This window comes from Bubalus kerabau, chromosome 4, assembly GCF_029407905.1.
Source record: "Bubalus kerabau isolate K-KA32 ecotype Philippines breed swamp buffalo chromosome 4, PCC_UOA_SB_1v2, whole genome shotgun sequence".
NCBI classification, from domain to species: Eukaryota; Metazoa; Chordata; class Mammalia; order Artiodactyla; family Bovidae; genus Bubalus; species Bubalus kerabau.
Genome location: NC_073627.1, coordinates 172,089,221 through 172,115,329, shown reverse-complemented (window position 1 = coordinate 172,115,329; position 26,109 = coordinate 172,089,221). Strand labels below are relative to the sequence as shown.

Here is a 26,109-nt window from a genome sequence, read left to right as displayed (position 1 = left end):
GGTGTTCTGGGGCAGGCCGGCCTTGACACCAATGGGAGAAACACTGGGAAGGCGCTGGGAAGCCAGGCTTGGGGGAGGGATGAAGGGGGTCGTAGAGGCAGAGATGGGGGACCTGGGTCCCTGCTAGGTGAGCTGTCCCCGTCACTGGGGAGGATGCACCTGGCAGCTCCTGTCTCCTGCAGGCAACTGCGCCAGCCTTCTCGCGAAGGTCCCTGTCTGGGGCACTCACAGCTCTGAGAGTGTCAGAGCGACTGTGGAAGCAGACATTCCACTCTGGGGAGGCAGGGGGAGTGGGCCCGTGTGTGTCTGCTTGCACCCACGGCATCCTCACTCGCTCTAGCGTCCAGCTCCCTGTCCACCCACCCCCTCACTGAGTCACCACCTCCACCACGGGAGCAGCTCTGCCCACATCCAGCCTTACCACTGAGGCCACACTGATCAAGGACCACCCGTCACCCCACACCTGCCTGTTCCCTTCCACCCCAGACTGCAGCTGGATTCTGAAACGGAGACGGCGTTAGCATCCACTTGATCTCTGGGGCCTCTCTCACCTGACCCCACACTCTCTGTGGGTGCATGTTCTCACAAACATGTCCCCATCTCAGTTATTCCAACACTTAAATGGGTCACATGGCCAGGACAGGGACCCCTTATATTGCTCCAGGCTCTCAAAGGTCCCTCTGAATGGAGAGGACAGCAAACAGGACAAGAATCTATCACCAATTCAAGAGAGAGAGAGAAACCCCAGGAGACCCTTAGCAGGAGTGGATCAAAGAAGAGAAGCAGGACTCGGGACTCCCACCTCAGGAAGAAGAGACCCTGGTGCAGGACAGGGGATGAGAAGAGAATCCTGGGAACAACAACCCCCTGCCTGACTCCGGATTGACTGAAGGGCACCTTCCAAATACCCGAGCTCTTGTCCAGGGGCTTCTCAGCTGGAATTTGGGGGGTGGCGTGGGGTCCAGAATGCACGTCATGGTGCCAAGAATGTGTCTGAATCTGTGCGGAGCCAGGCCCACCAGAATCAGAGGTGTTTCCAAGACAAGGTGGGTGTTAAAACCCTGAGGAACAAGTCAATCATGGACCAGATCCTAAAGTACAAAACTGGGGTAGCTTGTGGAGCTAATGCAACGAGAAAAAGTCTTCCCAAGGATGTACTCACAGCCAGGGGAGAACCAATAAGCAGAGATCTTGTGATTACAAGGCTCCCTCCTTCCCTAAACAGGGCAGGACCTCAAATCCACATCTGCAGACTAGAGCAGCCTCAAGGTCACCATCCCCAAGCCCGCACAAGGAAGGTTAAGTCAAGGACATGAATGGTGAGAACCCTGAGGCTCCAGGGTCAACACCTGTGTTGGAGGGAACCGCCTTCTGCTCCCCATGGGCCTCCTGCCTCCCAGAGAAGAGGCTCTGGGACCAGACTCAGAGTCAGCAGAGACCCCTGGGACCAGCCCTGGTTCTACTACACGTTCTGTCCAAGGGTAAAATAAATACAAACTCAAATTCTTTTTTAGGGTTTTCATCCACTGAGAAGCGGGAAAGATCAAAAAGAGCCATGGTCCAAACCGAGCCAGGTCAGGCTGTGTGCAAAAATCACACTCTTAGGAATCAAGCTGCCTCCATGAGCAAAGGGCCATGGCCACCAAGCCCCTGGCCACTCCAGCTGTGCCTCCTGGATCTGGGGGAGATTTCAGTCACCAGCATGGAATCTTCCTCCTCCCACCCCTCATTCCTCCAGAAGCCGATTCTCCAGAATACCGTCTGTTCCATTTAGAGGGCTCAGCCGGGTATCCGTTGAGGAGGAGTGTCCCCATGACCACGAGCAGGGAGGTGTGGAAGTATTTGTTTCTCCGAATATCCCTGTGCTGTGCCCTGCCTGGGCTCAGGTTGGGGCTAGAGGTTTATGGTATCCAGGACTGGGGGCTCAGAGCCTGGAAGGGACCTCTTCAGTCTTCCTGAGAATCTGCTTTGGGTCCTCACACTGGATCTTGGGGGTGGTGACAGGGGACCTTCACACCACCTGTTTCTAGGCCTCCTCACGGCACCTGCTCAGAGGTCCAAGGACTGTAAATTTCATTGTTTCTTATTAAACGTATGGAAGGAGTCATGAAAATGTTACGTAACATTGGAAGCTTCTACTGGTGAGAAGTATCACACTCCACCCAAAGACATAGATAAACCAGACTTTGTCCTGTTCCCTCAGCACCTGGAACTCACACAGCTGTGGGTCAAGGTCCTGTGAGGAGGTCACGGCGGGCCCTCCTCCACCCCCGGGCCGCCAGCACAGCAGGGACAAGACCCCCAGCTCCCGTCTGGGCAGTGCGAGCACACAGGGAGGCAGCTGAGGCTGCTCCCCCCCGTTGCCCCGGGGACAGGCAGCCCGTTTAAGGTTCCCGAACCTCCCTTCCTCTCAGAGCTCCAGAGGGGCGTCTGGGGAGCCTGGGGTGCCTGGCACAGGGGGTGATTACTGTGGGGTGAGCGTGGGCCTCCCGCGTGAGCTCCACACCCTAGGGTGCAGCTGGAGGGGGCCATCAGAAACCCCTGCTCCTCTTCCTCTCCCTACAAGGGGGCAGGAGACTCTTTTTAGCAAGACAGAGAGGGGAGATATGCGGTACACTGGCAGCTTCACTAAGATCTCAACCTGCCCCCAAGCAGATCGGGTGACCTTCCAGCCACTAGTGGGGACTTCCCTCAGAGCTGGGGACACAGCACTAGACCTGTGCCCAGGGCTCGTCTCCCAGCCATCCCCGCCCCACAAGGCTGTCCGCAACAGGAACAAGATCCAGTACAGCTCAGATGCATCGCTGGGTCCTGGGCTAACGGCTCAGGTCCTAGAATCAGGCCAGGGTCCAAGGAAGTGCCTGTATCATCTGACGCTTATCTTGATCTTGATGAGGAGGTCTCCCCACTGACAGTGTACCTTCAGGGAGGGACTCCTGCCCCACACAGTCTTCACACTGGCTGGATGGCCTCATCACAGGGCAAGAGGACCCCGAGCTGTCAGTCGTGAAGACGTTCCCCTTGCAGTCCCACCGCACTTGGGAAAATGAGGTGGAGAGACAGAACAAGGTTCTGGGTGGCCAAGTCCCCTGCTGGTGAGAGACAAGGACATGGAGGACAGGGCTCCATCCTGGCCAGGTGCCCCCGGTTCCTTCCTCGGAGCATAAAGTCAGTGCCTGCAGGGAGGTCTTCAGGCCGGAGGATCCCGTGCCCTCCCTAACACTGCTCTTTGTGACATCCTGCGGGAGCCCGTCCTTGCTGCCTACGACTGGCCTTCAGGGTGGGGGCGCCCCTGGGATTTTCCATCTGGACGCAGCCTGGAGAGACCTCAGGAGACAGTCACAGCTCGCATTCCAGGTGGGCCCGCCCTCTGTAACAAGGGCAGTTCCTCTGCCTCAGTCTGGACCACTGCTCAGCCCAGATGAGCGACTCACCACCATCCCAGTGAGGCTTCTGACACCAGCACATCCTTGTTGTCTGCTAAGTGCCATGGGAGGGCGTGTAAGCATTGCTGAAAGACAAGAGTCACGAGAGTGAGTCACTAAGAGGAGGCACAGGCGTCCCGGGAGTCCCCAAGAAACCAGCAGAGAAATGGACCCCGGGGCAGCCAGAGAGCCCTTTGTGCCACTAGCTTGGTGCACTGCATGTTGACCTAAGTTAGTTACTGGGATAATACAGCATTATCCTAGTAATTACATATGATAACCACGAGCAGTAATTACATCATTTTGCACATTTTGAAGAAATTTTGAGGGACTGAAGAAGTTTGCAATTACTTTGGAGTATCTGAGTCTGTTTAACAACAGCTAGCCTTAGTACTAATTTACCCAAGTGGTCCTCATCTCTACAACCCAGGTTCAAGGACAGAGGGGCTGTGCAGATGGGGAGGAGGAGACTCTTAGGGTCTGACACATGGTCACCTCCCAAATGACACCTCTGGGAGAGAGGAGCGTCTGCTGACTGAAGGAGAAGCACCCTGGTTCATATAGAGAAATCAGTGCCTGGCCCAGGATGAGGAATATACAGCACCTGGGGATGTTTCAGGGACCAGCTGGAAGGCCCCACACTTCTGTGTTTTGCCCTCATTATAGATAAGTTTTCTCTTTCTCTGGGTTTTTTGTTGGCATTTCTCTCAAGAAATACTACTGAACATGGAAATACCACACAGTATGTGATGATTTCCAGCCTCCAAAGGTCTCAGTAAATGGATTTCACTTTATAAAAATAAATCTCCCTAAATGTTGTATGAGCAAATTGAGAATAAGTTGGAACGGGAGGTTCTGTGCTCAGTATTCCTGGAAATTGAGGAGATCTTAGCCACTGTTTCCCAGGTGATGCTAGAGGTAAAGAACCTGCCTGCCAATGCAGGAGATGCAAGAGACTCGGGTTCGATCCCTGGGTGGGGAAGACCCCCTGGAGTAGGAAGTGGTCACCCACTCCAGTATTCTTGCTTAGGAAACCCCATGGACAGAGGAGCCTGGCGGCTACAGCCCCATGGGGCTGCAAAGAGTCTGAAACAAGTTAGCTAATGAACACACACAGTTAAGTTCCCCGATGGTCAGGACCAAGGAAAGGCCACTTTTTACTATTTCTGCAGCCCACAGAGTGTCGCACAACTGGTGCAGCGACATACTAAGGATGGTTTTCTCACCCCGGAAGCGGTGCCTGAGCGCAGGGACCCTGGCTGTGGGTGTGTTCTGCGTCAGTTGAGACGCCCTCTGCTGGCCGTTACTGAGCGGCGGACGAAGCTGTGCGCGCATCCTCTCGAGGCGGTCTAGTGGAATCAAGGAGATTCTTGAGACCTGCTTCTTTGCTGATGGCAAAGGGAAGCTCGCCTCCGACTGTTCCGGCTCGTTTCTGCGACCAGCCTTTGATCACAGCTATAGTAAATGTAAGTGGTAAGCAAACCCTGAAATAGAATTTATAGTAGTGGTTGTTTGTTGCTAAACAGAGGGAAGAATGAGAAGTGATGGTTTAATGGGTGTCAACGGTTTTTTGGGAGGGGAGTGATGAGTATGGCTTGAAATCAGATAGTTGTGAAGATTGTACAACTTGTTAATATGCCAATCATTGAGTTGTACACTTTAAAACTATTACTTGTATGCTTTGTGAAGTGTATTTCAACAAATCTATTAATATTTTTAAAGCTAATAAATGATAGTACTGCTTCTTGTTCTTATGAATTCATTCAAGCTGTGGCATTTGGGCTGTGTTTCCATATGAACTGCCAAAATTATATATAATAATCCAGATACCGAAAGCTAAAGAAGCTGGATCATGAATGTTGCTGGGTCTACTCTGCCTACTAATCCATTCACTCTTACTAATACATTAAGTATGGCTATATTCTCTCTCTTCACTGCCAGGGATATCATTACCTTTGATGACCTGATCTGATGAATCCTTAGAACAGCTCCCCGCGACTCCATAGACATCTGTGGGGAGAGAGAATACCTCACCTGTCGGTGTTTTCTTGGCATCCAGTACATAAATACCATTTGGGTGACTGTCAATATACTCAAATAACCATGTCAATAATAATAAAAGAATAACACCAACATATATAGCAGAGGTAGGTGATTTGAAAGAAAGATAGTTTATGTAAAGATACATTATAGTTTTCCATGTCTCTATAAGAAAATTATAAATGAAGCTCATGAGTCTTAAAACCAAAACCAAAACAGCCATTAGGTGACAAGCATATTTTTTTCAAGCTACCCTCTCCATTTTTCTTTAGTCTTCTCGGTGATGATGGAGAATAAGCCTGGCTGGGTCAAAGCATCCCCCCGGCCATCAGCAGAGAACCAAGCCTTGCAAATATCCTTCATTTCAGGAATGCGCAGAGGAGCGCGCGGCCAATCCCTCACCGCGAGACACGCCTTCGTTTGCCGTTTCACCAACGGCCAGCAGACGGCGCCCGACTCTCCTTGGGATCAACTGGCGTCTCAACAGTGGAGGGAAGCTCGTGCTCAGGTTCTCCAATATTCTGAGATTCCCAGTGTGAGAAGCCAGCTTAGTTTGTCGCTGTTCCAACTGTGTGACACCCCGGGGGCTGTGGAAATAGTTAAAAAGTGATCTTTCCCTGGGTCCCGGACCACCCAGGGGGAACTCCGCCACGGCGGAGATCTCTTAAGTCTTCAAATACTGAGCGTAGAACCTCCCATTCTCACTCTAAACTTCCTCATATAACAATATAGTGCAATATAGTGAAAAGTATTTTATAAAAGTATGAATTTATTGAGACCTTTGGAGACTGGAAATCATCAGACACTGTGTGGTATTTCCATGTTCAGTATTGTTTCTTGAGAGATATGCCAACAAAAACCCAGAGAAAGGGAACACCTATCTACAATGGGAACAAGGTCCCTGAAACATCCCCAGGTGCTGTAAATTCCTCATTCTGGGCCAGGCACTGACTTTCCCACATGAACCAGAGCCCTGCTGCTCCTCCTTCAGTCCTCCAGATGGTCCCATCTCCAAGAGCTATCTTTTGGGAGATGTCCATGTGCCTGACCCTGAGGGCCTGCTCCCCCCACTCCACACACACACAGCTTCTCTGTCCTTACACCTGGGTTGTAGAGATGAGGACCACTTGGGTAAATTAGTACTAAGGCTAGCTGTTGTTAAACAGACTCAGATACTCCAAAGTAATTGCAAACTTCTTCAGTCCCTCAAAATTTCTTCAAAATGTGCAAAATGATGTAATTACTGCTCGTGGTTATCATATGTAATTACTAGGATAATGCTGTATTATCCCAGTAACTAACTTAGGTCAACATGCAGTGCACCAAGCTAGTGGCACAAAGGGCTCTCTGGCTGCCCCGGGGTCCATTTCTCTGCTGGTTTCTTGGGGACTCCCGGGACGCCTGTGCCTCCTCTTAGTGACTCACTCTCGTGACTCTTGTCTTTCAGCAATGCTTACACGCCCTCCCATGGCACTTAGCAGACAACAAGGATGTGCTGGTGTCAGAAGCCTCACTGGGATGGTGGTGAGTCGCTCATCTGGGCTGAGCAGTGGTCCAGACTGAGGCAGAGGAACTGCCCTTGTTACAGAGGGCGGGCCCACCTGGAATGCGAGCTGTGACTGTCTCCTGAGGTCTCTCCAGGCTGCGTCCAGATGGAAAATCCCAGGGGCGCCCCCACCCTGAAGGCCAGTCGTAGGCAGCAAGGACGGGCTCCCGCAGGATGTCACGAAGAGCAGTGTTAGGGAGGGCACGGGATCCTCCGGCCTGAAGACCTCCCTGCAGGCACTGACTTTATGCTCCGAGGAAGGAACCGGGGGCACCTGGCCAGGATGGAGCCCTGTCCTCCATGTCCTTGTCTCTCACCAGCAGGGGACTTGGCCACCCAGAACCTTGTTCTGTCTCTCCACCTCATTTTCCCAAGTGTGGTGGGACTGCAAGGGGAACGTCTTCACGACTGACAGCTCGGGGTCCTCTTGCCCTGTGATGAGGCCATCCAGCCAGTGTGAAGACTGTGTGGGGCAGGAGTCCCTCCCTGAAGGTACACTGTCAGTGGGGAGACCTCCTCATCAAGATCAAGATAAGCGTCAGATGATACAGGCACTTCCTTGGACCCTGGCCTGATTCTAGGACCTGAGCCGTTAGCCCAGGACCCAGCGATGCATCTGAGCTGTACTGGATCTTGTTCCTGTTGCGGACAGCCTTGTGGGGCGGGGATGGCTGGGAGACGAGCCCTGGGCACAGGTCTAGTGCTGTGTCCCCAGCTCTGAGGGAAGTCCCCACTAGTGGCTGGAAGGTCACCCGATCTGCTTGGGGGCAGGTTGAGATCTTAGTGAAGCTGCCAGTGTACCGCGTATCTCCCCTCTCCGTCTTGCTAAAAAGAGTCTCCTGCCCCCTTGTAGGGAGAGGAAGAGGAGCAGGGGTTTCTGATGGCCCCCTCCAGCTGCACCCTAGGGTGTGGAGCTCACGCGGGAGGCCCACGCTCACCCCACAGTAATCACCCCCTGTGCCAGGCACCCCAGGCTCCCCAGACGCCCCTCTGGAGCTCTGAGAGGAAGGGAGGTTCGGGAACCTTAAACGGGCTGCCTGTCCCCGGGGCAACGGGGGGGAGCAGCCTCAGCTGCCTCCCTGTGTGCTCGCACTGCCCAGACGGGAGCTGGGGGTCTTGTCCCTGCTGTGCTGGCGGCCCGAGGGTGGAGGAGGGCCCGCCGTGACCTCCTCACAGGACCTTGACCCACAGCTGTGTGAGTTCCAGGTGCTGAGGGAACAGGACAAAGTCTGGTTTATCTATGTCTTTGGGTGGAGTGTGATACTTCTCACCAGTAGAAGCTTCCAATGTTACGTAACATTTTCATGACTCCTTCCATACGTTTAATAAGAAACAATGAAATTTACAGTCCTTGGACCTCTGAGCAGGTGCCGTGAGGAGGCCTAGAAACAGGTGGTGTGAAGGTCCCCTGTCACCACCCCCACGATCCAGTGTGAGGACCCAAAGCAGATTCTCAGGAAGACTGAAGAGGTCCCTTCCAGGCTCTGAGCCCCCAGTCCCGGATACCATAAACCTCTAGCCCCAACCTGAGCCCAGGCAGGGCACAGCACAGGGATATTCGGAGAAACAAATACTTCCACACCTCCCTGCTCGTGGTCACGGGGACACTCCTCCTCAACGGATACCCGGCCGAGCCCTCTAAATGGAACAGACGGTATTCTGAAGAATCGGCTTCTGGAGGAATGAGGGGTGGGGGGAGGAAGATTCCATGCTGGTGACTGAAATCTCCCCCAGATCCAGGAGGCACAGCTGGAGTGGCCAGGGGCTTGGTGGCCATGGCCCTTTGCTCATGGAGGCAGCTTGATTCCTAAGAGTGTGATTTTTGCACACAGCCTGACCTGGCTCGGTTTGGACCATGGCTCTTTTTGATCTTTCCCGCTTCTCAGTGGATGAAAACCCTAAAAAAGAATTTGAGTTTGTATTTATTTTACCCTTGGACAGAACCTGTAGTAGAACCAGGGCTGGTCCCAGGGGTCTCTGCTGACTCTGAGTCTGGTCCCAGAGCCTCTTCTCTGGGAGGCAGGAGGCCCGTGGGGAGCAGAAGGCGGTTCCCTCCAACACAGGTGTTGACCCCGAAGCCTCAGGGTTCTCACCATTCATGTCCTTGACTTAACCTTCCTTGTGCGGGCTTGGGGATGGTGACCTTGAGGCTGCTCTAGTCTGCAGATGTGGATTTGAGGTCCTGCCCTGTTTAGGGAAGGAGGGAGCCTTGTAATCACAAGATCTCTGCTTATTGGTTCTCCCCTGGCTGTGAGTACATCCTTGGGAAGACTTTTTCTCGTTGCATTAGCTCCACAAGCTACCCCAGTTTTGTACTTTAGGATCTGGTCCATGATTGACTTGTTCCTCAGGGTTTTAACACCCACCTTGTCTTGGAAACACCTCTGATTCTGGTGGGCCTGGCTCCGCACAGATTCAGACACATTCTTGGCGCCATGACGTGCATTCTGGACCCCACGCCACCCCCCAAATTCCAGCTGAGAAGCCCCTGGACAAGAGCTCGGGTATTTGGAAGGTGCCCTTCAGTCAATCCGGAGTCAGGCAGGGGGTTGTTGTTCCCAGGATTCTCTTCTCATCCCCTGTCCTGCACCAGGGTCTCTTCTTCCTGAGGTGGGAGTCCCGAGTCCTGCTTCTCTTCTTTGATCCACTCCTGCTAAGGGTCTCCTGGGGTTTCTCTCTCTCTCTTGAATTGGTGATAGATTCTTGTCCTGTTTGCTGTCCTCTCCATTCAGAGGGACCTTTGAGAGCCTGGAGCAATATAAGGGGTCCCTGTCCTGGCCATGTGACCCATTTAAGTGTTGGAATAACTGAGATGGGGACATGTTTGTGAGAACATGCACCCACAGAGAGTGTGGGGTCAGGTGAGAGAGGCCCCAGAGGTCAAGTGGATGCTAACGCCGTCTCCGTATCAGAATCCAGCTGCAGTCTGGGGTGGAAGGGAACAGGCAGGTGTGGGGTGACGGGTGGTCCTTGATCAGTGTGGCCTCAGTGGTAAGGCTGGATGTGGGCAGAGCTGCTCCCGTGGTGGAGGTGGTGACTCAGTGAGGGGGTGGGTGGACAGGGAGCTGGACGCTAGAGCGAGTGAGGATGCCGTGGGTGCAAGCAGACACACACGGGCCCACTCCCCCTGCCTCCCCAGAGTGGAATGTCTGCTTCCACAGTCGCTCTGACACTCTCAGAGCTGTGAGTGCCCCAGACAGGGACCTTCGCGAGAAGGCTGGCGCAGTTGTCTGCAGGAGACAGGAGCTGCCAGGTGCATCCTCCCCAGTGACGGGGACAGCTCACCTAGCAGGGACCCAGGTCCCCCATCTCTGCCTCTACGACCCCCTTCATCCCTCCCCCAAGCCTGGCTTCCCAGCGCCTTCCCAGTGTTTCTCCCATTGGTGTCAAGGCTGGCCTGCCCCAGAACACCATGGTCTAGACGGGACGGGGGGCACTTGAGTCACAGAGAAGGATCAGCTTTGCTCGGAGAAGGTGGATCCTGTGCTGCCCTAGGGTCTCTTGCGGTCTCTCCAGGTAGGGAAGCTCTGGCCTAGGTCCAGTGCTGAAGACAGGAGCAGGGGCTCTGTCAGGAGGCTTCGGGACCCAGGGCATTTGAAAGGTAGCTCTCATCCCCACTGTTGTGCCCAGGGACCCAACCTGTTCCCCTGGAGTCAGGATCTAATGCTTCCTGAGAATTCCCACTTGCTCTAATGTTGGTTTGAAATAGAGGCAACAGGAGAAGGAAAACAAGGGCCACTGAATTTGGGGTCCTGCCCAGGATCCCATCACTCACTCATGCTGTGGTTATTTCCCATGTGTCGGAATATGTAGCAGTTGTTGAATTGAGTAATGAGACAGGAAGAAGATCCCCACCCCACAGAAAAATGAAGAAGCGTGTGCCCCAGTGTGGTTGAAGGCAGAGGACTGCACGTAGTCCCCCTTGTCTGATGCTCGCTTCTGCTCAGGCGTGGAGCTTAGAGAATGTGTGTCCCTGTGCGGGTTCCAGGACCTCCTCACAGAGCTGTGGGACGGGCACAGGCGGTTACTGACTGAGCGGAGGGGGCAGAGGGCACCCTGATGGGAAGGCCACTCTGCCGCCATCTCGCCTGCCAGCCCCCACCCCTCCTGGCCCCTTGGCTCGTCTACCTTCTCTGTGGTTCCCTCGTTCCTACCCGCCGTCTTTCAGTGTAAGCATGTGCACCCCACACACACACCTCGTGCAGCTTCTCCTGAGCCACTAGAAGTCCAAAATTAGGTGGTTCCCCTTTCCTGTGGAGGTTGAATAACTTTCAGAATTTTTCCTATTCCCATGACAATAGAAACAAAAAGCACCTTTGCAAATGCAATCCAGGGACCCAGAGCCACTATCTTCAGAGCACAGGGCGACAGATGTTCACACGCTGAACACGCTTGGAAGCTACCAGCCGTGTCACAAACTGGTTTTCCCCAACCCTGGTTGGCTCCTTGGTGTGCCCTGCAGCCACTTGTCACTAGGCCCAGCGCTCTGAGCCTCCCCACCTGACCTCTCTTGACCTCTAGGAGCACTGGTTATCCCCAGAGGCACAGTTTGATGCCTTTCTTGTGTTGTCACTTTCCCCTCACACTAACCCTCTAACGTGATGGTGGTTCCCGCACCACAGAGGACGAAAGGAGAGAACACAGGGCGATGACTTGGGACAAGGCGGGTCCAATAGGAGCCCCGCAGCACTGTTACCTTCTTCACCTACTGACTCTGCTGGGGACACAGCCTGGCAGCCTGGACACCAGGCCTGTTGAGTGCAGGAGAGGTGCTGAAAACCGGCAGTGACCTGTGCGGTACTGGGGGTGGTTCACGCACACTTTTGAGCTCTCTCCTCTCTGGATGGTTTGGATCCTTGTCAGGTATGAGGCTCTGAGCAGGGAAGGGACTGTCCTAAGGCCACTGCTACTGAGTGGCAGTGTCAGATTTGAGCTTGGGCCAGTGAGGGACCATTCTTTTTTTCTTCATTTGATGAAGGAGAGCAGGAAATGTGGCCAGCTGGGGTTATATGTCCTCTTCCAGAAGCCTTGCATCTGCATATGGTTGGGGTTGAACTTGAATGAAGTCCTAGAGGGTTGTGTCTGTACCGCATATTAGATGCTACATGAACCCTGGAATCCTCCTTTGCTGTACACCTTTGGAAAAATTGGAAAAGCTACCTCTGATATTCAGTTATCATACGCACATGTACTATGCTTATTAAATACTATACACAGTAAAAGTTATATGCTAATTAAAATGTTTAAAAGGTAATTTGGAATAAAACATTTTAAAAAGTATATTTGTCCTAAATTATTATAAGGATATGTCATTTACCATCACAAAATATTATATAATATTAAGGTCTAGACACAACAACAAACAATGGAAACATGGGCAGACGACCTGAAGAGATGTTTCTCCAAAGAAGAAACACAGATGGCTCATAGGTACGTGAAAAGATGCCCAACATCTCTATTAAAGAGATGCAAATCCAAAGTACAATGACATTCCAACTCATGCTGCTCAGAGTGGCCATCAGTAAAAAGTCCACAAGCAAGAAACGCGGGTGCAGGTGTGGAGAAAAGAGCAGGCATCTACACGGTTAGCGGGTGTTTACATCGGCACAGCCACTGTAGCAAATTGTATGGATTTTCTCAGAAAACCAAAAATGGAATTACCATATGATCCAGCATTCCCGTTCCTGGGGATATATCCAGACAAAACTATAATTCAAAAACATACATGCACCGTGATGTTCAGAGCAGCAGTGCTCACAGTGGACAAGACATGGGAACAAACATCCATCAACAGATGAATGGATAAGGAAGATGCGGCAAATACACAGAATGAAATATTAACTTGGCCATAAAACAGAACAAAATAAGGCCATTTGCAGCAATACGGATGTAACTACGGATCATCACACTAAGTGAAGTAAGAAGAAAAATGCCATACAACATCACGTGTATATGCAATGTAAAATATGACACGAATGAGCGTATGAAATAGAAACAGAGCATGGACATAGGGAAGACTGGCAGTTGCCAAAGGGGACTGTGGGTGGGGGAGGGGTGGACTGTGAGTTTGGGATCTGCAGATACAAACGATTATGTAGAGAATGGATAAACAAGGTCCTATCGTAAGCAAGGGGACTATATGCAATATCCTTTCATAAACCATAATGGAAAAGAAAGTGAAAAAATATAAATACATGTATAACGATCACTTTGCTGTACAGCAGTAATTAACAGATTTTAAATCGACACGTCAACTGAAAAAAAAGATATTTTACTAATATTAATGTTTTCAAAAAATTAAAATTTCCAAACCCACAAAATGTCCAACACCAAGAATGAACTCATGATTGTGATGTGTCAGTGCATTCTGCTCAGCTGTAACACAGGCACAGCTTTGGTGTGGACTACAGAGACTAGAGAGGGAGGTGTGCCCATGTGAGGGGCAGAGGAGGCATCTGGGAGATCTCTGTGCTTTCCCTGATTTTTTCTCTGAACCTTAAGCTGCACTAAGGAAAGTCTTAATTTTAAAAATATCAAATTACTATTACTTACAAATCTGAAAGAATTAGAAAATACTGACTGTCATAATATTTCAAGGACGTCAATGATGGAGCATTCTGCAGTTCCCTCCTTTGTGTTTAATTTCTGAATTCACACCTTAAATAAGATAACTGGATAAAATGTGTACAAGCAACAAAATTGTTTTTTTCCCCTAAAACCATTATTTGCATAAACACCCCCAAATTCTTTTATGTTGAAATTAACAGGGAAGCCTGGCATGCTGCAGTCCATGGGGTTGCAAAGAGTCAGACACGACTGAGTGACTGAATTGAATTGAAAGGGAGATACAGTAAAAGTACCTGATCCAGACTGCTCCCTTACGATGCTGATTACCAGTTTTAAATGAAGGAAATCTTTCTCCCCTCTTGATCTGAATATTCTCTTTCAGTGCTTCTCACATTGGAACCTGAATCAGAATCACAAGGGGGCATGTGGAACACAGATTGCACTGCCCTACCTTCAGTGTTCTGACCCAGTAAGTTTGGATTGACGCCTAATACTTGCAGTTTTTACAAGATCTGAAGTGAGTGATAGCCCTTGTCCTGGGACCACAATTTGTTAACCACTCATATATTGAGTTGACCAAAAGCTTCTTTCATTTTTTTTTTTTTTTCTGTAAGATGGCTCTTGCAGGGCCTAGCTGTTTTTAACTTTATTCAAAACAATTTTGTTGTATGTTACAGCTCTCATATCACTATGCATTAAACAAAACATCAAAATTGGTGAATATTTGTGTAGGCATTATAATATCAAAGATGCAAGAAAAGAGAATTTTTGGTATAGTATGCTTTATTATTTCAAGAAAGATAAAAAAGCAACTGAAATGCATAAAAAAGATTTGTGCAGTATATGGAGAAGGTGCTGTGACTGATCAAATGTGTCAATAGTAGTTTTAAAACTTTTCTGCTGGGGTTTTCTCACAGGACGATGGTCCATGATCCAGTAGACCTGTTGAAGTTGATAGCAATCAAATGGAGACATTAACTGAGGACAATCAAGTTATGCCATTTGGGAGAGAGCAGACACACTCAGTTCAGTTCACTTCAGCCGCTCAGTTGTGTCCAACTCTTTCGACTCTATGAGCTGCAGCACGCCAGGCCTCCCTGTCCAATACCAACTCCTGGAGCCCACCCAAACTCATGTCCATTGATTCGGTGATGCCATCCAACCATCTCATCTTCTGTCGTCCACTTCTCCTGCCCTCAATCTTTCTCAGCATCAGAGTCTTTTCCAATGAGTCAGCTCTTCGCATCAGGTGGCCAAAGTATTGGAGTTTCAGCTTCAACATCAGTCCTTCCAATGAACACCTAGGACTCATCTCCTTTAGGATGGACTAGTTGGATCTTCTTGCAGTCCAAGGGACTCTCAAGAGTCTTCTCCAACACCACAGTTTAAAAGCATCAATTCTTCGGCACTCAGCTTTCTTTATAGTTCAACTCTCACATCCATACATGACCACAGGAAAAACCATAGCCTTGACTAGACAGACCTTTGTTGGCAAAGTAATGTCTCTGCTTTTCAATATGCTATCTAGGTTGGTCATAACCTTCCTTCCAAGGAGTAAGCGTCTTTTAATTTCATGGCTGCAGTCACCATCTGCAGTGATTTTGGAGCCCAAAAAAATAAAGTCTGACACTGTTTCCCCATCTATTTACCATGAAGTGATGGGACCAGATGCCATGATCTTCGTTTTCTGAATGTTGAGCTTTAAGCCAACCTTTTCACTCTCCTCTTTCACTTTCATCAAGAGGCTTTTTAGTTCCTCTTCACTTTCTGCCATAAGGGTGGTGTCATCTGCATATCTGAGGTTGTTGATATTTCTCCTGGCAATCTTGATTCCAGCTTGTGCTTCTTCCAGCCCAGCGTTTCTCATGATGTACTCTGCATAGAAGTTAAATAAGCAGGGTGACAGTATACAGCCTTGATGTACTCCTTTTGTTATTTGGAACCAGTCTGTTGTTCCATGTCCAGTTCTAACTGTTGCTTCCTGACCTGCATATAGGTTTCTCAAGAGGCAAGTCAGGTGGTCCGGTATTCCCATCCCTTTCAGAATTTTCCACAGTTTCTTGTGATCCACACAGTCAAAGGCTTTGGCATAGTCAATAAAGCAGAAATAGATGTGATGCTTTTGAACTGTGGTGTTGGAGAAGACTCTTGAGAGTCCCTTGGACTGCAAGGAGATCCAACCAGTCCATTCTGAAGGAGATCAGCCCTGGGATTTCTTTGGAAGGAATGATGCTAAAGCTGAAACTCCAGTACTTTGGTCACCTCATGCGAAGCATTGACTCATTGGAAAAGACTCTGATGCTGGGCGGGATTGGGGGCAGGAGGAGAAGGGGGCGACAGAGGGTGAGATGGCTGGATGGCATCACTGACTCGATGGATGTGAGTCTGAGTGAACTCTGGGAGTTGGTGATGGACAGGGAGGCCTGGTGTGCTGTGATTCATGGGGTCGCAAAGAGTCGGACATGACTGAGCGACTGAACTGAACTGAACTGAGATGTTTTTCTGGAACTCTCCTGCTTTTTCAATGATCCCGCAAATGTTGGCAATCTGATCTCTGGTTCCTCTGCCTTTTCTAAAACCACCTTGAACATAAGTTAGGTGAAAAAAGCCTTCTTAATCATTCCCACATGTGATTCTCTACTGAGACGTAATGAAAATGTTCTGATTTTAAGTAAAATTGTGATGGACAAAGAAAAGTGGTTATTGTACAATAATGTGGAATGGGAGAGACTGTGGGGCCAGTGAAATGAGACACTGACAACAACACGAAAGTTGGTCTCATCCAAAGAAGGAGATGATATGTTTATGGTGGCATTGGAAGAAGTCCTCTATTATGAGTTCCTTTCAGAAAACCAAACCATTAATTCCCACAAACACTGCTTCCAATTAGTCCAACTGAAAACAGCACCTCAATGAAAACCGGCTGGAATTAGTCAACAGAAAATGCATAATCTTCCATTGTTGTTGTTTTGGTTGCTCAATCATGCCCGACTCTTTGAGACCCCAGGGACTGAAGCTGCCAGGCTCCTCTGTCCATGGGATTTCCCAAGGAAGAATACTGTAGTGGGTTGTCATTTCCTTCTGCAATGGGATCTTCCCAATCCAAGGATCCAACTCCCACCTCCTGTATCGGCAGGTGGATTGTTTACTACTAAGCCACCCGGGAAGGCCAATCATCCATTAGGATAATGCAAGACTGCATGTTGCTTTGATGACCGGGCAAAAACTGTTATAACTTGGCTTGGAAGTTCTGATTCATTGGCCATATTCACCAGACATTGCACATTTGGATTTACATTTATTTCGGTCATTACAAAATTCTCTTATTGGAAAAAACTTCAATTCCCTGGAAGACTGTAAAGGGCACCCAGAATAGTTCTTTGCTCAGAAAGACAAAACGTTTTGGGAAAATGAAATTATGAAGTTACCTGAAAAATGACAGAAGGTAGTGGAACAAAACAGCAAATACTGTGTTCAATAAAGTTCTGGATAAAAATGAAAAAAATGTCTTTTTTTTTTCAAAGCTGAAGGAACTTTTTGGTCAACCCAATACTTGGTAGAATTTGAAAGAGAAATGTGGGAATTCCCTGGCATTCCAGTAGTTAGGACTCTAGGCTTATAGTGCATGGGGCCAGGGTTCCATCCCTGATCTAGGAAATGAGATCTCATATGCCAAGCAGTGTGCCTCCCCCCCACCTAAAAAAAAATTAAGAAAGGCCAAGTTGTATTCTCCTTGAGGTTACTCATCTCATATGGTCCAAGATATCTGGTCAGGGAACCTCCCAACAGGAAATGTAGTGGCCAGGATAAAACTTTGCTATCTTCACATTAGCACAGACTAGATGGTCTTTTTTCTACCTAGAAATGCTCTGAGTAGGGACAATTAAAAAAAAAAAATGCCTGATGTTCCAACATAACTGCCTTAGAGAAAGTGATCAAAACTATTTTCTTCGGAAAGAGTTTCTGCTGCTCATGACGGGTGGTTGAGCTGAAGCAAAGGAGCTACCAGTAACGGCAAAGAGGCCCAATGCTGTGGATACCAAGTAAATCAAATGGCGGACAGGAGATTCCAGAATGAGTGATGGGAAAATAATCCAATATCTTCCTTTGAGAAGTATAAATTTATGGTAAATAAAGAGAAGTCATCCATACTAGCTATACTTGCTATTGTTCTGGATTCCCTGAAGCTACACTACCTGGCCTCTTTCGAGTTCTGAACCCAGAGGGGTCCTATGAACGCAAGTGCCCCATGAGCAGTTGGCAGAGACAGTAGCCAGGTAAGGGTGGTAAGACTGTAGTACAAGTTCCAATGTGACAGTGTGTTATCCCCACACCACCAATCTATTTCTCACACCAGTTTGGTGTCTCACAATCCTGACACTTTGTCCTCAGAGAAAAGTTCAGGTTCTACAGGTTCAGGGCTCCATGTTACAAGACAGCCCGTCCCCCACTTTAGATGCAATCACAGCTCCAGGTTCTCAGCTGTGCTTCTGGTGGACCCACTAGAGTGCAGAGTTCCGAGGACCCTTGGGTTCAACGAATTTGCTTACAGAACTCAGAGAAATCTTTTATTGATTAGATTATCATTTTATAATAAAAGGCTGTAACTCAGGGACAGCCAGATGGAAGATGTGCCTCAAGGTAGGCAAGGGGAAAGGGCATGAGCTTCCCTGTCCTCCCCGAATCGCCACCTGTTCACCAACCTGGAAGCTTTCCAAACCAGTCCTTTTGGGTTTTTACAGAAGCTTCATTACAGAGACGAGATTAACTCATTAGACACTGGTGATGGGTTCAACCTCTAGCTCCTCTCTCCTCCCTCTACCCTGGGGTTCTGATAAGATTAGGCAGCCTCTACTCTTTGTCTCTGGGATGGTCTCCAAAGGTCACCTCATTAACATAACAAAGCCCATTTTTTATCACTTTCACACTTAAGAAATTCCAGTTGCTTTAGTAGCTGTGCCAGCAACCAGGAGAAATACCAAATACACCTTTCTTACTATAAATCACAACATTCAGGTCACAGGACAGCACCTTTCCTGAGTGCAGATCAGATCATCATTATACTGGTTTTATCTAAGGTCTCTGCTGCTGCTGCTAAGTCGCTTCAATCATGTCCGATCCTGTGCGACCCCATAGATGGCAGCCCACCAGGCTCCCCTGTCCCTGGGATTCTCCAGGCAAGAACACTGGAGTGGGTTGCCATTTCCTTCTCCAATGCATGAAAGTGAAAAGTGAAAGTGAAGTCACTCAGCCGTGTCCGACTCTTAGCGACCCCATGGACTGCAGCCTACCAGGCTCCTCCATCCATGGGATTTTCCAGGCAAGAGTACTGGAGTGGGGTGCCATTCCCTTCTCCAATCTAAGGTCTCTAGAGATCGAAATTCCTTGCCCACTGAAAGCAAGGCTTTGGTATTCAGGAAATTTGTATATTTGGAGCAAAATTATAAAGAATACAGACTCCCCCGTGTGAACCTATTTGGGGAGCTACACTGGATTTGAAAACTTCAGGAAGTCTACATGCACCAGGCCAATCAGCATTTTACAGTTGAAGGATTTATTTTCAAAGATGAGATCTACACAACCTCACGGTGACCCCAGAATGATTGGAGATCAGGGGCTTCCATGCATTTGAGCACTTGGAATTAATTCCTACCCTCATAACATGTACACTTTTCAGGAATATGTGACAATCTGTATCAATATGTGCTCAAAAAACTAGTGTGAAAATAGTGTGCTACATCTCAAGCCTGAGAAGAGGTAAGGACTCTGTAAGCCCCAACAGCCACAGAACATTCTTTTCTTGTCTTTTTTTAACTTTTTGGTTTACATTGGAGTATAGTTGATGAATAATGTTGTTAGTTTCAGCTGTATAGCAGAGTGAACATTCTCATTAATGTGACTCAGCTCTTTACTCTGAGGCCTGGGTACCTTGAGTCTATTAAGAATAGATTCTGATTGGCTTCTGGTTTTATCAGCCATCAGCAGCAACAATCTGACCTAGAGGTCCCATAGACTGGGTGGAGGCTGTTTTTATAGAAGAGAAGCTATGTGCAAAAGACAATGCAGTCCCCTCCATATGCTGCCTCCTGTTCATTCACAGAAATTATTCCACCTACAAGTACACTGTTTGCAATTAGACACAGTGAATATATCCATCACATGCTTCAAATTATTCATGAACCAGTGCTCTCAAAGCTGTGTCCCAGTATATTTTTGTCACTCACCTATTATGTCTTTTTGTACCTTCTGATCCCAGTTGAAAAATGTGTCCATATCCAGACAAAAGGAGAAACAAGAGTGAGAAAAATAAGAAAAATTAAATTCAAAACTTGATATGATGCTGAGAGCAGAGGTCCTACCTATGTTGTTGTTGTTGTTATTTTTTAACAATTTGGAGCTTAAATATGCCTTTTTAGCTGTAATCTCTGGTGGCATTCGTGTTAGGACAGCATACCTGAGTAGGGGCTAAAGGGAAAGCAAGTAAAACAAACCATAAGGTTTTCTAGTCCTTTATGTCGGAGAAGGCAATGGCACCCCACCCCAGTATTCTTGCCTGGAAAGTCCCATGAATGGAGGAGCCTGGTGGGCTGCAGTCCATGGGGTCTCGAAGAGTCGGACATGACTGAGTGACTTCACTTTCACTTTTCACTTTCATGCATTGGAGAAGGAAATGGCAACCCACTCCAGTGTTCTTGCTTGGAGAATCCCAGGGATGGGGGAGCCTGGTGGGCTGCAGTCCATGGGGTTGCACAGAGTCGGACGAGACTGAAGCGACTTAGCAGCAGCAGTCCTTTATATCAACACCTTGCTGACCCCTGGCATAGACTGACCCATGCTGACAGACATACAGATACACAAAATTGTTGAAAACAAATAGATAAAAAACAGCATGAAACAAATAAGACAAAATTGCCCTTTCATGGATCTCCCTACAGTCCAGTGGTTAAGACTTCACCTTCCAATGAAGGGAGTGCACATTGGATCCCTGATGGGGAGCTAAGTTCCCATTTGCCTTCTAGCCAAAAAGAAAAAAAACCCCACAAAAACAAAAACAAAACAGAAATGAAGCAATATTTTAACAAATTCAATACAGACTAAAACTTTTTCTCATAAAAAAACTTAAATTTTTAAGAAATTGTCCTTCTCAGACGTTAATATATAGCAGAGACTTGAAATGCTCTGAAATTAACCGTTACAATGTCCTCAGAACAAGAAAGTCAGTGGGATGTAGCAAAGAGTGCTAACCTCATCATGCAAATGCCCTCGGGGGTGTGATCCTCCTAAGGACCAATCTGTGACTCCCCAGGGGGCTGTCCGGAAGCTAGACAAGGCCACATCCTCTGCTCACCTGGTCATTCCCTGGTCCACTTCTGAGGCATCCAGACGTGTGCTGCTGATGGGAGACATGGACACAATGAAAGGGGCTGCAAGTGGCAGAAGGCCTGGCCAGCAGAAACAAGGTGTCTCCCACAGGGAAAATGGAAGGATTTCCTCCAAGGAAAACCTGTCTGTAAAAGAGAAGGGAGGAGATCGACATCCCTCAGAAAGACAGAGAGAAAAACGAAGCATGGAGACACAAGAGGGCTCTCAGGGCAAAGCAGGTAAGATGCCAGATTCTTTTCTGCAGACATCTGTTTTGAGTGATCCTGGAGAGAATTTGGGAGACAGTAGGGACTGGGCTGTGGGACAGAGGAACAGGTGCCAGATGTGACCTTGACACCTCTGAAAGGGCGGGGGGGTGGGGGGTGGAAACCCAGGATGAAGTCCTGATCCCCTGTGATCAGGGGCTCTACCAGCTGTGCCATCTTTGAGGTCTGAACTTGAGAGAGGGTTTCCTGGGGCATGCCTCCCAGGCAGCTCAGAAACTACTCTGTCCAGGTGAGATGCTCATGGAGGGAGAGAGGGGCTGGAGGAAATCAGAGTTTGGGGGAGGGGCTGGCACAGAAGTGGAGGAGCAGTGTGACTTGGAAGCTTCTCTAATCCACTCTCCCCAGATTCCAGAGGTAGGTCAGGGAACACTCACTCCTGTCCTCCTCTCCACCCACAGAGGTCACTAGGCACAAGCGATGCAGAAGCCGGGATGGCTCCCCTGAGAGTCACAAGAGAAACGGCCATGAAGAAGAGAAGGTGAGGGGAAGGCCACCCCCAGCCCAGTGGAGAACTAAGGAGCATCCAAACTCCTGCAGAGCAGGACTTTACCACAGAGGAGGTAGGTTTCTGAGCTGGGCTTGGTAGAGGTGGGGATGTGGGCAAAGGCCCTGAGGGGCAAACTGAACCCCAGAGGGCAGAGAAAGCCTCTAACCCTGGTGAGATGCCCATGAAGTGGGAACAGGCTGAGAGGAAGGTGCCCAGGTCTAGACCCGGGTTGCCAGCAGAGGTTGGAAGAGGCCAACAGAGTCAGGTATGGTGCCGTGTGAGGCCTGGGGTGGAGGTGTTGGGACAAGCAAGGGGCCGTGGTGCATTTGACGAGAAATTTCAGGGGCAGCGCACATCACAGGAACCCCTCCTGTTCTGTCTCCCTCCTAGGTTCTGCCCATACTTACGGGCGTCTCCAGGACAGGGGGGGCCGGTTCCGATCGCCAATGTGGGCCCGGGGCCACAGACGCTGCCGGTACAACCCGGAGTCCAGGCCCGCCTCGCCCAAGCGCCCTCGCAGAAGCCAGTCACCTGAAGCCGCCGAGCCCCTGGAGGCGCTCACGTCCAAGCTCTCCAACCAGATGGGAGCCCTCGAAGTGGTCCTGGATGAGTTGCGGGCCCCGGGGGGCGCCTTCCTACCGGTGGCCACCGACCGCACGGAGCCCACAGCCTCGCAGCGCGCCTGGCTCACCTGGCAGCTGACGCACGCGGGCGCCGCCCTGCACTGGGCGCTGACGGCGCTCGATTCCCTGCTCGCCGCGCACCACCGACCTCCGGGCCCGCAGGTCTACCCGCCCTGGGCGCCTGGGTCCTAGGGGCGCTCCCCGCCATTCCTCAAGCAGTGCAAGGCTCCGGGGAGGCATTTTGTACCCCGAGGCGACGAGTTTTCCCTGCAGAAGACAGAAATCCTCCTGTCTCGGGAAAGGTGTTCAGCGAACGGATTTCAGCTCCTGCTGCGTCCCCAGCTCAGGGAGGTGTGTCACCGTGTCCAGAAGTCAGTCTGTAGGATGTGCATTTAGAAGACAACACTTCTTTAATCCCGCAGTTCAGAATGCATCCCCTAGTGATGTGATTTGTGCCTTTTCATCCCTCCATATTTTCCTGTTTTATTGAAAAAATGAAATGAGAAAGAGAGAGGAACACAGAGAGGGAAAGGAGGACGTAGAGGAGGAGGAAGACTTACAGGCAGCTAGATGTCGAGATTGAGGTAGAGACTGATGTAGAGATAGATGTGAAGATTGGTGTAGAGATAGATGTAGAGATTGATGTAGAGGTAGATGTTGAGATTGATGTAGAGGTAGATGTCGAGATTGATGTAGAGATAGAGGTATAAATAGATAGATTCCTAGGGGTGGGTCCACTGCAAAGAACAATTGTATTTTTTGGGTTTTACCAGAGACTGGGTTTCTTCAAAGTTATGCTTAGAAATCTACCTTGAACAACTCTGTATCAAATGAACTATCTGGGTTATATGATGAACTTTGTAGATTTTTGGTGTTGATATTAAAATTACATTTTTACTTATGGACTACAATGTTCTACATACACTGCAATAAATAATTTAATATTACAATCCTTTGTCTGTGTATTTATGAGTGTCCTTGCAGGTGTTCTTGTAGGGTGTGGAACCTTTCATTAGCCTTCCTTTTCATATTCCCTTTATTCACTGTATCAACTTTAAAGAGATTTTACTTAGAATGCTAGATTCCACAGCAATGTAAGTGCACACATCAAGAAAATGTTCACAAATGTATATGAACCTTTGTTATCAACACTTCAGTTAAGACATGCAGTATTTCTGTCATGCCTTTGCAATCTTTATACCAACCAATATGAAAACTTGAAGTCATGTCTTTTTAAAAAGCAGTTCCTTTTGACACTGAATTGAACTTTGTGTTTCACTGATCGGATGTACCATGTGTGTGTGTGTGTGTGTGTGTGTGCGCGCGTGCACACACGCTAAGTTACTTCAGTTGTGTCCGACTCTTTGCCACGCTATGGACTGTAGCCCACCAGATTCCTCTGTCCATGGGATTCTCCAGGCAAGAATGGTGGAGTGGGTTGCTATTTCCTCCTTCAGTGGATCTTCCTGACCCAGGGATCGAACCCGTGGCTCCTGAATTGCAGGCAGTTTCTTTACCACTGAGCCCCTGGGAAGCCCCGGATGTATTGTGCCTATCCATAAAGTTTTCCCTTTGCACTGCACCACACTTCCTGAGTCTCACTTCATCACTTACTCTTCATAATACAGAATGATAAACATCGATGATGAGAGATGGGCTGCATGGCAAGAGCCCTGGCAATGAGAACCATGAGAGTCAGTGTCCTTAAACTTAAAATATGAAGGCATTTTCTCCAAGGAAACCTGTCCCTTCAAGAGAATGAAGAAGGATAAAGACCCAATCAAGGATGGAGCCAAAGAGGTTTTTGAGACCTGGGAGGACTCTTGAGGAGATGAGGAAGGTTCCAGATTCTTCTTTGTGAAGATCACGGTTGGGAGGCGGCAGTAAGCTTTGCATATGCCATTCATCAATCTGAAAAGCTAAGTAAACTGTTGTTTATTCTTCAAATATCAACTGACATATCCTTTCTTCTGGGTAATTTATAATAATTCTAAGACTAGATTCCATGCTTTCATGGTACCATGTATCATTTTTGAAGCACTTATCATAGTCCTAATTTTAATTCTGTGTGTTCATTTGAATAATACTCATCTCCTCCCGTGAATCCTAAGCTCTCTAAATGGGACCCATGGTTAAGGACTTTTCCCGTTTTTGTATTCACACTACCTGGCATAGTTCCTGGCACATAACAGATGTGCAATAGATATTTCTAGGTAGGAAATGAATTACCGAATGCACGAACGAGGAAACACTGATACGTGGGATCACACCATTCTCTTTATTTTTGTGAATAAGTCTTAGAGAAGGCCCATTGTGGGACATTCCTAGAGACAATTGTAAGAAAGTCTATACAGTCAAGAGCCAAACTACAGGCTAATGGAGGGAACAGAGTTTCTAACTCAGGTACCTAAGATTGTATAGATGATAGAGTCTGATGATACGAGAGGAGGTAATAGAGATTATCTGAAGCAGAGACAATTTCCTGGGGTTTCTTTGATTTGAAAATTTGGCAACCCACTCCAGTGTTCTTGCCTGGAGAATCCGGGGGGACGGGGAAGCCTGGTGGGCTTCCATCTATGGGGTCGCACAGAGTCGTACACGACTGAAGTGACTTAGCAGCAGCAGCAGCATATTTAGTTGAAAGTGTCTAAACATTTACCAAAACTCACGTGTAAGTATTTAATTCACACACTAATAATATTCACAAAGTTGATTCACATTTAACATTAACTCTTTTGGACTTCCCTGCTGGTCCCATGGATAAGACTCTGTGCTTCTACTGTGGGGCGCATGCACTCAATCCCTGGTTGGGGAACTAAAATCCAGCATGCCACTAACATAGCCCCCGCCCCCCCTCCCCCAAAATTCACTCTTTTACTGTTTATCCTGAACTAGGAAACTGACTGACTCTTCCATGTACAGCAAGGATGGAACTTCTTGGGTAAATTGAAATGTTCCTGGTCCCCATTCCACGATCTATTCTTAGCAAACTCCTTCATTCTTCATTTCTTTCCTCTCTTCTTTGCTTCCCTTCCTCCTCTTCAGTGCAGAGAATATCCATACCCTGCCTTGCCTATACTTTTCCACCCAGTTCTGTCTCTGAATATTGCCTCCCTGCAAGGGTTCTATGAGGATAATTAGACAATTACTCAGAATCAAGGGCTTTCAGAGTTGTTACAGTTGAGAACAGCCTTTTGTTTAGAGATCTGTTGGAATTTGTTTGTATTTGTGAGGAAACACTAATGTTCAAGCAAAGCCTGGAGAAACTGACCTGCCTGTCTCCTTTTATAACTAGCTGGGAGGAGACAGAAAGCAGAGACCTTTTTTTTTTTTTTTCAACATAATTAGTGGACCCCTTAGGATTGTGCTCTAGGGACAAAGTCAGGACTTTATCTGAGGAGTGAAAGTCGCTCAGTCATGTCTGACTCTTTGCAACCCCACGGACTATACAGTCTATGGAATTCTCCATGCCAGAATACTGGAGTGGGTAGCCTTTTCCTTCTCCAGGGGATCTTGCCAACCGAGGGATCGAACCCAGGTCTCCTGCATTGCAGGCGGATTCTTTACCAGCTGAGGGGCAGGAATTGCCATACTCAGATGGTGAGGCTCAAAGATGCTCTATCTGGGACACAGAGGGAGAGGCTGTGTTTCCAGTAGATGAAGAGGAATCTCAGTTACTATTTGCCCTTCAATTTTTGCTGAATCTTTAGTTTTCTACTGCTGCAGACCAAATTATCACTAACTTTATTGGATTAAAACAACACAAATTTAT

At 48.5% G+C, this 26,109-nt stretch overlaps 1 protein-coding gene and 2 long non-coding RNA genes across 3 annotated transcripts; 2 read left to right on the top strand and 1 right to left on the bottom strand.

The window, feature by feature from the left end:
- Positions 1-5,377: 5,377 nt before the first annotated feature.
- LOC129651780 (uncharacterized) lies at positions 5,378-7,828 on the top strand. Its single transcript, XR_008714298.1, has 3 exons — positions 5,378-5,572; positions 5,834-5,973; positions 6,913-7,828. It is a non-coding gene; the product is annotated as an uncharacterized LOC129651780 (long non-coding RNA).
- A 6,529-nt stretch (positions 7,829-14,357) lies between these two features.
- Positions 14,358-19,828, bottom strand: LOC129651779 (uncharacterized). The gene is made up of 3 exons (XR_008714297.1): positions 19,803-19,828; positions 15,228-15,453; positions 14,358-14,520 (listed from the first exon to the last, which is right to left on the bottom strand). It is a non-coding gene; the product is annotated as an uncharacterized LOC129651779 (long non-coding RNA).
- Positions 19,829-20,775: 947 nt separating this feature from the next.
- Positions 20,776-23,281, top strand: LOC129651062 (uncharacterized). Its single transcript, XM_055579785.1, has 4 exons — positions 20,776-20,805; positions 20,885-21,179; positions 21,626-21,787; positions 22,105-23,281. The coding sequence occupies exons 1-4, from the start codon at positions 20,776-20,778 to the stop codon at positions 22,527-22,529; spliced, it is 912 nt and encodes a 303-aa protein (XP_055435760.1). The 3' UTR covers positions 22,530-23,281.
- Positions 23,282-26,109: the final 2,828 nt, after the last annotated feature.